At 43.5% G+C, this 12,532-nt stretch overlaps 1 protein-coding gene across 11 annotated transcripts in view; it reads right to left on the minus strand.

Annotated features, from left to right (window-relative positions):
* The window catches only part of tenm1 (teneurin transmembrane protein 1), a 365,598-nt gene that overhangs the window by 116,776 nt on the left and 236,290 nt on the right, over nucleotides 1–12,532 (minus strand). For 6 of the 11 annotated variants that reach the window (XM_062963657.1, XM_062963654.1, XM_062963655.1 and 3 more), the window contains 5 exons: nucleotides 9,160–9,365; nucleotides 6,103–6,313; nucleotides 4,573–4,674; nucleotides 3,920–4,114; nucleotides 3,479–3,679 (listed from right to left, as the gene is read on the minus strand). In XM_062963657.1, the coding sequence (XP_062819727.1) occupies nucleotides 3,479–3,679; nucleotides 3,920–4,114; nucleotides 4,573–4,674; nucleotides 6,103–6,313; nucleotides 9,160–9,365 (915 nt within the window). The remainder of the gene's footprint in view (nucleotides 1–3,478; nucleotides 3,680–3,919; nucleotides 4,115–4,572; nucleotides 4,675–6,102; nucleotides 6,314–9,159; nucleotides 9,366–12,532) is intronic. The other 5 variants (XM_062963661.1, XM_062963659.1, XM_062963658.1 and 2 more) reach the window with 1 other exon arrangement.

Consider the following 12,532-nt stretch of genomic DNA (forward strand, 5'->3'; position numbering starts at 1 on the left):
CGGGGGCCCCTCCACCAGGTCAATGGCACAGTCGTAGGGTCTATGTGCGGGTAGTTTCTCGGCTTCTTTTTCATTGAAAACGTCCCAGAAGTCTGAATATTTCTTGGGCAAGGTGATGATGGGCTCTGCGTCTGTGGCATGGCAGACCTTGGCTACTAGGCAATGGTTTTGGCAATACTTTGAAGCAAATTGTAGTTCTCTGTTGGTCCAGGAGATGTTTGGGTCGTGGAGTGTCAGCCAAGGAATTCCCAAAATCACAGGGAAGTGGGGAACCTCGGTGACAAAGAAGGAAATCTTTTCCATGTGTTCCCTTATCCACATTCTGGTGGGCTCAGTCCATTGGCTCACTGGACCCATCTTTAGGGGACGACCATCTATAGCCTGCACCACTCGGGCATTCTTGAAATCATGATATTGTAATCCCAGAGAGTCGGCATACTCTCTATCAATGAAATTATTTGTTGCTCCTGAGTCTATCATGGCATGGATCATGACGGGTCCCTTTTTCGCTGACCACAGTGTGACCAGTAGGAGAAATAGGACCCCCGTCTGCGGCTCTTGAGTGGGGTTTTTGACCGGGTTGGCGAGCCTCTCTACGCCCGGTCGCTGGCTTCCCCCGCCGGCGTGGCCCCAGCCGCCTCGGCCGATTCCGGCTCCACGGTGGACGCCGCTGCCAGGCGAGCGGCGGGCTTCCTTTTGGCTGGGCATTCTCTGGCGAGGTGGCCCCCATTTCCGCAGTACCAACACAAATTCAAACGTTGGCAGCGGGCCTTTTCGGCAACATCCAGTCTGGGGCGCACATTGCCCAACTGCATCGGTTCTTCCTCGCTTCCCATGGGGTTTGGGGCTGGCGGTGGAGATTTCCATACTGGTCGTGGCTGAATACTGGTAGAAGCGGTATTCCACTCTCACCCCGGCTCTTCCACTCTGACCTCGGAGCCACTGTTTTTTGTTGGCAAGCAGGACTTCGGCTCGTAGACAATGATTAATGAGTCTCTCAAGAGTCTCTGGGGGATCCACCTTAGAAATTTCTTCCTGCATCTTGAAGTTAAGGCCCTCACGAAACTGCCCTCTGAGGGCGATATCGTTCCAACCGGTGTTCTGAGCCAGCACCCGGAACTCGGCTATGTACCGGGACAACGGCCTGTCCCCTTGAAGGAGTCGCCGGAGTTTATGGCCGGCCGCCTCCTCGTTGTCCTCGATTCCCCAGGTCCTCCTAAGATGGTTCAAGAACCCTTGCGCGGTGCTTAGGTGCGTGGAACCTGCATCATACAGCGCCGTCGCCCAATTGGCCGCAGGCCCATCTAGAAGACTATAAATCCACGCCACTTTGACATCTTCGTGGGGAAATTTAGCTTGGCGGGCTTCTATGTACGCCTGGCACTGGCGACGGAAAACATGAACCTTGGAGGCTTCTCCAGAAAACTTGGTTCCTTCAAGCCCAGAATTTCACCCTCCTGTGTTCGGAGAGTATCACGGATCCTGTCGAATTCATCCTTGGAAATGGTGTAGCTGAGCGGTTGGTCTTCCGCCCCGGTTCCCGTAGACATTCTCGTCTTAGGTTAATTGGTGCTTAGGGTGGCGGAGTCAAACTGTCAGGACCCAGGCTGCAGAACACCAATAACCATGGCCCATGAGTCATCACACCCCCTCTTCTCCCAACACTATACAAATCAGCAAAACATGCAGACAAATTGATTAGGGACGAAGGAAAATGCCACTCAAATCAGCAAGGGAACAGGCCCTCTTCTTCTTTTGAAAAAGTTAACAACAATGGGGAAGAGTCCTTTTCTAATGAAAGGCAATGCCTTTTCATTTGAGGTATCGAGCATACTCCCATACTGTGCAACATGGACTCTTCTTGCCTGAGTTTGGACATTATGCCGAGCCATTCTTTAGCACAACAATGATAAAATACGACCAATATGGGGGTTACCGATCTTTTTGTGGACATGTCAAGAGGAAGGATCCTGTGAGAGGTGTATAGAGCATGACATGCAAGCAATCATTAAATATTTCAGCCATCCCTGTAGAGGCACTACTAAAGATGGCCTGATCCTAATAATAATAATAATAATAATAATAATAATAATAATAATAATAATAATAATAATAATAATAATTACATCTCACAGACTAAACACTTGGGAAGTGTTCGACTTGGGATTTTGTGATACGAAATCCAGCATATCTATCTTGTTTTCTGTGTCAGACTATGTCGTTGTGTCAATAATAATAATAATAATAGTAATTTATTTGTATTTCACCCTATCTCCCTGAGGGGACTCAAGGTGGATTCCAGCAAACACAGACACAAGGCAAACATTCAATGCCTAGAAACAACAAACAAAGATAAAAGTAAAGTTCAAGTTCACTTTATTATGGTCAATGGCAAGCTCATAATATAAGTAAAAGTAAAGGTTTCCCCTTCCAGCTTTGAGAAGTGATGCTCATCTCTGGCTCTGGGGGTGGTGCTCACCTCTATTTCTAAACCTAAGAGCCTGCATTGTCCGTAAACACTTCCTAGGTCATGTGGCTGGCATGGAATGCCGTTTATCTTCCCACCAAGGTGGTACCTATTGATCTACTCGCACTTGCATGTTTTCAAACTGCTTGGTTGGCAGAAGCTGGGGCTAATAGTGGAAGCTCACCCCTTCTCGTGGATTTGAACCACCAACCTTCCGGTCAGCAAGTTCACCAGCTTAGCAGTTTAACCTGTGGCGTCACCACACCCCTTGAATGAAGGGTGACCAATGCCAAACAATGATTTGACCAAAAATAATCGAAATGCACTTTGGGATTCAGGCAAAACGCTTTGTGAATTTAGTGTTTAATTCAAGCAGAATTGAGCACCCCCTCCCCCTTATTTCTGGCTGAATTCCTATGCGATTCCCACTTCCTCCCCTCCAAAAAACCCAACAAGAACTGCCCGAGGGCTCGCTTAACAAGTTAATGAATAACACAGCCTGCTTGGGTCTGGTTGCCCTGGCAATATATAATGCAGGAGGAAAAATCAATCTGCCTTTGCTCCCTGCCTGGCTCCTCTGCTCTGAGAGCCAATTGCTGTCTTTTGTGCTAAACAAAAACAAAGAGCCTTGTGGCACCTCGAAGACGGACACCTTTATTATGACACACGGCTTCAAGGACTGCAAACCACTCCAGCAGACGACCACAACATACAAATGTTTGTGCCTTGGTGCCATAGAACCCTTAACGATGGAATAAACATGCTTGGGCAAGGTACATTGACCTCCACCTTGCATTGACTGCACAGGTGCCACATTCCGATCTCACTGGCCATGACAGGTGATGGCCATGCGCTTGTTGGAGAGCCAAAGCAGATGAGGAATGACAATGATGGCATTGACGTTCCCTTGATCAAGGGTGTGTTTGGACAATGGGTTGGACCACAGTGGACCTGATTCAGCTATCCAGAAGCCAACAATCCAGTGAAGCATTGGTTAAAATGGAAACCTACCAGTTGAGCAGTCAGAACCTGTCCACTTTGGGTCGCAGTTGCACACGCCAGAATCCAAAAGGAAGGTGCCATGACCCGAACACTGTTCTTGGCAAACAGGGAGTGATGTTTCGCAGTTGACACCACCCCATCCCATGGAACAGTGGCATTCCCCTTGAACGCAGACTCCATGGCCAGAACACATGGGATCTAAGCAGTCCTCTGGAAAGCAAGAGAGGGAAACAATGGCGTTATGAACCCATAGCAGAAAGGTGGTGAAGCAAGCAAGCAAAAGAATAATGCTGAAGTCAAGTCACACTTTATTGCATCAATAAAAATAACAATGGCATTTGGGGTTAGCATCTAATGTCATGTCAAATTTGGTGGAGCTCATCCCTCATGGATACAGGGTCACGCTGTACTTTAAAGGAACAAATGGACAAGAGAAATAAATGTACTGACCTTCCTCACATATCTCTCCTTTATAACCAGGGACGCAAATACAGATGCCCATGATGCAGGTCCCATGGCCGAAGCAAGTGGGGTCGATACACTGCTCTTCTGGGACATCACATTCGGGCCCTTTCCATCCATTGCGGCACACGCAGTGGCCCTTTTCATATTCCCCATTCCCACTACATAACACCGGACAGGAATCTGCAGAAAGTACAGAAAACAATATTTTTCATCCCAACCAGGGGAATGTATCAACCAAAAGATTCCATTTGTACCCTAGTTTGGTGATTAAATGAACACACTGATTTGCTCCAGAAGATCTGGATCCCATCTAGTTTCACACAGGCTTTAATAAGGTGTCCTGTTGTTCGATATCAACAAAATCTACATCAGGACCATCATCATCATCAGTACCAAACCATAGTGTACTAGCTGTCTGTTAAAAATCCGTGAATAGCTATGATGTTGATGAAGATGATGATGATGATGATAATGATGATGTTGATGATGATGATGACCTCACAACTTCCGAGGATGCCTGCCATAGATGTGGATGAAATGTCAGGAGAGAATGCTTCTGGAACATGGCCATACAGCCCAGAAAACTCACAGCAACCTGATGATGATTATTATTCTGGTTTTCAATGACAAATCCTTACCTCGTGCACAGTCAGGACCAAGGAACCCTGGAAAACAGTGGCAATGGCCAGATATACATTCTCCATTTCCATTGCAGTTGGTGGAACAGTCATCCATGACTTCTGTTCAGGAAATGAAGAGGTAAAGATTTAGGTGGGAAAATGTAGCAGAAAACTAAAGAAATACTATTGACATGAGATACACATAACCCATGTGTTTGTAGTATAATTCACAGGCACCAAAATAAAATATTTCTCCAAATAGATGGGCTGTGTTTCACGAATGCAGTACATCTATATCCTCTTTCAAGAGTTAGCCATTAAGGAAACCAAACCAAACAGCTTGTTTGCCATTTCATCAGAAGCCAACATAGGACAAATATGCTTTTGTCCTATGAATCCTGGTATATTTAAGAGTGAAAAGCCAGCAGACCAGATTTAGGCAACATGCTAAGTAAATTATTCACTTCTGGCTTTTTCAGCTGCTTATGAAGCCATGGGAGATAGAGGAAATCACATACACCAAGACATAGTATGTTTGGCAAGCCAAGCTTTCTGTTCTATTTGAATTAGATTCAGAGCTGACATCCTGCAACAAGAAGTAGTATTTCATTCTACAATGAGAAATTTTTATACTGAGCAGTCACATTACATTACTTGCTACTGAAATAATTTTAAAAATGAAGTATTTATTGGGTAACAGTCAAGGCAATTAACATCTTTATGCTATTTCTGGAATTGGTTGAAAATAGGGTTCTCCACACAACCATTAAAATCACTCCTTAATTTTGGAAAGGCACCCTGCTTTTAATATAAAATAACACATATTACCATGAATAAATGATGGGACTAGGCCACAAATAGACAAAAATTACCAAATCAAATGTCCTACTCTGATTAAAGGTGGTACATTTTAAGAGATTTGTGTAAATGCATTCAGTTTTCCTTCAGAGTTGCAATCACACAAATGAATTTGTGGTAGGCTTGTGCATTTCAGGTGAATCGCTATCCATTTCTGTTTGCCAGTTCTATACTTAAAGCATTTGAAGGTATAAATATGGTTCCACTGGTTATTCCATGTTTAGTTTGTCACCAATATGGCTCAGACAGGGGCAGGCTCAAACCTGTAGATCAGTGGTTCTCAATCTGTGGGTCCCCAGATGTTTTGGCTTACAACTCCCAGAAATCCCAGCCAGTTTACCAGTTGTAAGGATTTCTGGGAGTTGAAGGCCAAAACATCTGGGGACCCACAGGCTGAGAACCACTGCTGTAACTGCTATGGCTCAATACTATGGAATGCTGGGACTTGTAGGGGCCCCAGCATCCTTTGCACAGAAGGCTAAAAACTCTCTAAAACTACAGCTCCCGTGATCCCATATTACTGAGTCAAGGCAACTAATATGATGTCAAACTGCATTAATTTTATGGAGTAGATGAGCCCTCCATTGCCTACAAAACTACTGAAAGTGATTTAAGATTGTTGCAAAATAAATAAATAAAATCCAATATTCTACACTGTCAGGAAGTAAATAATAGGCAATATAATCTTACCTATGGCTGTGGTCAACATCAGCACTTGTTCCATTTTCTTGCCATCGTTGTAAAAAGCCATGTGCCAAGCCCCTTGATCCATAAATTCTATGAATCCGGTTTCTTGCATGGACATCAAGATCAGATTCCTGGGGGCATGCTGAGGTTCCTCCGAATGTCTTGGCTCCTGCTTAATTAATTGCTTCCCATCCATCAGTTTTACAAAATCAAACTGAAATGACAATGGTAATGTTATGATGAGTTCTGCTTACCCTCGTTGCATGTAGCATGTACATTGCAAGACCTGTCAAAGTTAGTTCTAAAAAAGTAGTTTAGGAATTTCCCCTGCATTTATTTATTCACTTAAAAAAGAAAAATGCTATTCTAATTTTCCCTGTAAACACAGCGCCAATGATCTGCCTGGGATCGAAGTATAGACGTAATTACAACAACTGGAACAAGTGTTTTAATTGGTCGTCAGGTTGGTGCTAAAGCATAGATAATTACACAGCCAACAAAATATAACCCGTAAGGTAATCATCTTAGTTGGCCATTAAGCCCAGATAGGCGCAATGGGAGCTATGAGGGAACAAAGACAGATGCGTCTTAAGGGAAGGGCTCACACAATTCAGCATCAGGGCATGGGCTCTGTATCTAGAAGGTTGGAAACTCAATCTTTGGCATTTTCAGACTTGAGGACCTGAAGGAACCAGTAAGAAATTACTTCTACCTGAGATCTGGGAGAGCTTCTGCCAAGGTAGACCATTGCTCTAGCCCAGTGGACTTATTTTGTATAAGACACAAAAATCCTCTCTCTATACAAAAGTCAAAGAATGTATGCATGCATATTTGTTTCTCTGCCTATTTGTACTGCAAAGGCTGTTGCTAGGTGAAGTGGCCCTCTGTGATGTTGGAGGTGGAAAAGGGAGAAAGGCAGAGGAAGGGAGGAAGGAAGGAAGGAAAGAAGGAAAGGAAAAAGGAAAGAAAGCAAGGGAGGGAAGGGGAAGAAAAAGAAAAAGAAAAAGAAAGGATGAAAGAGAAAGGAACCAGAGAAAGGTATCAGAGGAATGAAGGAAGGAAAGAGACAGTAGATATGAAAGCAAGAGCAGTGGCCACTCCGACAGCTGGACATTGCCAGAAATAGATAGATGATAGATAGATATTCCCAGACAAAGAAATATTGCAAAGCAAATAAAGCCCTCAGCATAAGAGGTGTAGTAGAGCTTGGGCTTAAACATTAGGGATCCTTAACACTGCAGAGCTAGCACAGCAGGTTGAACTGCCAGCTACAGAAGACTCGCCAACAGGAAGGTTGGCAGTTCAAGCCATGGGGTGAGCTCCCGCCGTCAGCCCTAGCTTCTGCTTACCTAGCAGTTTAAAAAAGCAAGGTGAGTAGATAAATAGGTATCGCTTTGTGGGGATGTAAAAGACGCCCCTGAAAAACATGCCGGCAATTAGATCAGGAAGGTGTCCATGGATAACAGGTTCTTCGGTGTGGAAAAATGAAACAACAGCACCTCCCCATGACCGAGTTAAGCACAGATGCTGGAGATGAAAAAAGAGAGAAGCCTTGCCTCTGTTTATGTACTGTCTGTCTTTGTTGTCAATTGTATAACAGCATTGGATGTTTGCCATCTATGTGTCCTGTAAACCACTCTGATAGAGATAGAGTGGAATATAAATAAAGTATATTATTATTATTATTAGAGCTGTAGCACTATGGTTCCACTTTTAATTACAATGGTTCTCACTTATGGAATGCTGGAGCTTGCAAGCCAGAAATGACTTGAAGACACACGCATGTATGCAAATGTGCAGACACACAAACACACAAATAAAAGTGCTTAAAGTCTACCCAGCTCTGCTATGCAGTGTCGAGTTCCAATTCCATTTATACACTCCTTTTTTTTCACTGAATAGAGCCACTGGTTTCAATTCTTTTCCATTTCCTTTAACCTGCTAATGGATGACTGGAGGGTTTGTGTAAGAGGCAGGCATGTTGTAAAGGAGCAACTGCCGAATAAGTGGTTCTGCTGTTTTGTCAACAGGACACAAAGTCTAATCAATGTCCTACCCCTTTGAGGCTGAACATGGACAAGAGTTTGATTGTGTGCTTAAAGAGTGTCTCTCTGGTGCCATATTGGTTTGCAGTGACAACTACACAAGGGTTGATAAAGACGGAAGCCGGTGGACTCAAAACTGAGCTCTTGTATGTCTGTTCCTTTGTGTAGAGGTAAGCCAAGGGTAAATTATATTCTTTAATTTTAACAACCAAACACTTTAGAGGTATTTGTAGAATATTATATCTGTTCATGATGACCACTTCTGATTTGATGATGATGATGATAATGATAATAATAATAATAATAATAATAATAATAATATATACTTTATTTACATTCTGTTCTATCTCCTCCAAGGGGACTCAGAGCAGATTACAGGTACATATATGGCAAACATTCAATGCCATTATACAATTGACAGAGACAGACAGTACATAAACAGAGGCAAGGCTTCCCTCTTTTCATCTCTGGCATTTAGCTGTGTTCGATTCGGCCATGGGGAGGTGCTGTTGTTCCATTCTTCCATGCCGAAGAGCTTTGACTTCCTGATCAGACTGCTGGCATGTTTTTCAGAGGTGCCTTTTCCTCCCCGCTAAATGCAGTACCTATTTATCTACTTACACTGTTGTTTTCGAACTGGTAGGTGAGCAGAAGCTGGGCTGACAGCAGGAGCTCACCCCAACATGGGCTTGAATTGCCAACCTTCCAGTCGGCAGGATCTTCTATACCTGGCGGTTTAACCTGCAGTGCTAGCCCAGCCCTAAGTAATATACAAAATCTCCAAACTTCCTCCTGTGTTCCTGAGATAAATTGATAGTTCTAAAATTGCAAGAAAAGAAGGCAGGAAATGCAGGAGAGGTTAGAAAGAGAGGTTAATATCCAAAATGTTTAAAAAGGGAGGATAATATCTAAAAAAAATCAATTTCATAGTCAACATCAACCTACAGAGCTCTCTCTGAAAATTATCACATGCCATGAAAATGCTACCTTTTACAACAACATAAAATTAAAATACCTGTGTGTGAGTGGGAGGAATGTTGCGTCTGCCATAAATCCCCAACAGAGAGTCCTTTGCCAATGAAACATTAAATTTCAGGTACATCGGATGATGGATCATGATCTGGAAACGCCAGAAGAGGCCTGGGGGGATTGTTTGCATCACTTGGTCTCCAATTTCAATTTCTCCGGTGTCTATTGCCTGTCCTTTCTGAAACACTATTTCTCCAAAAATTAGGGAAAGGGGGGGAAAAAAAGAAGAAAGGCTTGCTGTCATTTAAAAGGCATGGGAAGAGCAATCTATTCCTAAATACAGATTAACTTCTTGAAGGAAAACATGATTGTCCAGTAAATTATGAAACCTCACACGGCTACATTATGCTACTGCATTAATTATCGTTTTGCATGGCTGGGATTCTGACAGGTTATTAAGCTGGTAAAAGCCCAAGTCATGATAACAGTTTTAATTTTTTATGTGCATGCAAAAGGATGCATCCTGGAACCCTAAACTGCACTTCTTCATTCAACCACAGAACAACTATAGTGCAACAGGCTCAATATAAAAGCTGGCCCAGTGTGCAGACAGGGCTCAGAATGGCCTCCAAAAATAGTCTATTTAATGGGTTGCTGTGAGTTTTCTGGGCTGTATGCTCACATTCCAGAAGCATTCGCTACTGACGTTTCACACACATCTATGGCAGGTCTCCTCAGAGGTTGTGAGGTCTATTGGAAACTAGGCACCTGCCTCAGACAGTAAATAAAGAACAATGCTCAGAAAACAGGAAAATTCCAGACAGGACACAATCAGGACCAATTAACACCTCCCAACAAGGATTCCCCCAGACAGGAAGCAGCCAGACCTTGAAATTGCAAGGCCATTCAATGCTAATCAAGATGGTGAATTACAATATTCAAACTTTCCTCCGACAGACAAGAGCTCTTTCTCCCATCCTGGGCATTCCACAGATATATGAACCCCACTTGCCTAGTTTCCAACAGACCTCACAACCTCTGAAGATGCCTGACATAAATGTGGGTGAAATGTCAGGAGAGAATGCTTCTGGAACATGGCCATACAGCCCGGAAAACTCAGAGAAACACAGTGATTCCGGCCATGAAAGCCTTCAACATCACAGTCCATTGAATGCTTTGGATGACAAATGGAATGTTCTCTTTAATGTCACCATAAGTTTGTGGATCCTATAGGATCTTGAGCAATGACCCCAGATGTGTAAGTCTGTTTAAAGCCTGGAATTCAGGTATGTAAATCCCAGAATACAAGCCTCCAATGGCTAACTGATGTAGAAAAGCTAGTAGCATCCATGACAGACTTGAAGAGACATGAGCCAGTTCCTAAAGAGAAGAAAGCTTGGACATGTCCTCTTGGGAGCACGATGAAGAAAGCTAGAAGGTTGTGATTACTCTCCCTTCCATCGAATTCTAGAGAACGGGAGCTTATATCTTTTTGCCATTGAGTCAATGGATCGACTCTAATTGGGACTAACAGTGAGATTTCCATTTTATATATTTTTCCAGGCAGACTTAAGCAAGTACTTGAAATAATTTATTCTGAGCCCAAGAAACCTTGAGGGGGTAGACCAAAAAGATATTATCAGTGAAGTCTGTGCTATTTCCAGCTCTGGGTGAAGGTATTTAATTATATGCTATGGATATTTATCAGTTCTGCATGGGGGCTCCCTTATCAGTGGAATGGTGAATTCACCCTGGATTGTAGTTGGCCTCTTGAAGGATCTATGCAATCTTATTTGAAGGACATGGTTCCGCACTGTGGATAGCTCCTTTAAAGTCCACATTACAAATGCATTACCTTGCTAACAACCACCATGTCAAACTAGACAGAGAAGCCATTGAAATCCACAAGCATGTGGACAATTTCAACAGAAAGGCTTGACACTTCTTGACCATGTGCCAAATTATGACAGTCGTCCAGAAGAGCGCGACTAAAATGATCAAGGGTCTGGAGAACAAGCCCTATGAGGAGCGGCTGAAAGAGCTGGGCATATTTAGCCTGCAGAAGAGAAGGCTGAGAGGAGACATGAAGAGGGCCATGGATCAAGAGGTGAGGGGAGGTCATAGGGAGGAGGGAGCAAGCTTGTTTTCTGCTGCCCCGGAAACTAGGATGCGGAACAATGGCTTCAAACTACAGAAAAGGAGATTCCACCTGAATATTAGGAAGAACTTCCTAACTTTGAGAGCTGTTCAGCATTAGAACTTTCTGCCCCAGGGTGTGGTGGAGGCTTCTTTGGAGGCTTTTAAGCAGAGGCTGGATGGCCATCTGTCGGGGGTGCTTTGAATACAATATTCCTGCTTCTTGGCAGAATGGGTTTGGACTGGATGGCTCACAATGTCTCTTCCAACTCTATGATTCTATGATCTAGGGCAGGGGTCCTCAAATGTTTTAAGTGGAGGGCTGGTTCACGGTGCCTCAGGCTGTTGGGGGGCTGGACTATGATGAAAAAGTCCAAAATTAGGATTGTTGTTGTTGTTGTTGTTGTTGTTGTGTACCTTCAAGTCATTTCAGACTTAGGTCAACCCCAAGTCTAAAGTTTAGGACAGGAGCCAGGTAAATGACCTTGGAGGGCCGTATCCAGCCCACAGGCCTTAGTTTGGGGACCCCTGATCTAGGGTCCATCTGCACTGTCAAATGAATGCAGTTTGACACCACTTTCACTGCCATGACTTAATGCTATGGAATCATGGAAGAGGTCTTTTAACTTTCTCTGCCAAAGAGTGGTGGTGACTCAATCAAACTCCCAGGATCCCAAAGAGCCATGGCAGTTAAAGTGGTATCAAAGGGCATTAATCCGACCATGTAGATGCAACCACAGAAGCCATCACCAAGCACTTATTTTAATGAGGCAATCCTTTATTCTAAAAACACAGTTTCCTTTTTTGGGGGCAAAGTGGAAGGCACAATGTCATGAATCACAAGCCCCAATTTTCACATACCAACAACAAATCGGGATGAATGGATAGGAAGACCCTTAAATGGGGTCTTCAGCTGAGAAGAAGCTCATGTTTTTCTATGCTGTCCTTACTTGAATCAAAACTTACCATGAAAAAGAGAAATGTACATCCCCTTCCTGTTTCAAAGACATCTAGAGATACTGACTGAAAACAACCACCTCCTCCTTTTTTTACAAACCATTACCTGGGGAAAATGCTAGAAGATCTATTTTGCTGATATTGACACACGGCAAGGCACATCAGTTATATTGTTTAGTACAATAACTCTAAGGTCAAGGGCGGAACAATGTCTTTAAAGGTAATGGTAATTCTGGTCAGCATTGACGGCTTTTAAATGAGATTGTTACTGTCTCTCTTAAAGCCCGGCTCTCCTGGGAGGTGAAAAAATATATTGTAGTATCAGA

This window comes from Anolis carolinensis, unplaced genomic scaffold (assembly GCF_035594765.1).
Source record: "Anolis carolinensis isolate JA03-04 unplaced genomic scaffold, rAnoCar3.1.pri scaffold_12, whole genome shotgun sequence".
In the NCBI taxonomy this organism is placed as follows: Eukaryota; Metazoa; Chordata; class Lepidosauria; order Squamata; family Dactyloidae; genus Anolis; species Anolis carolinensis.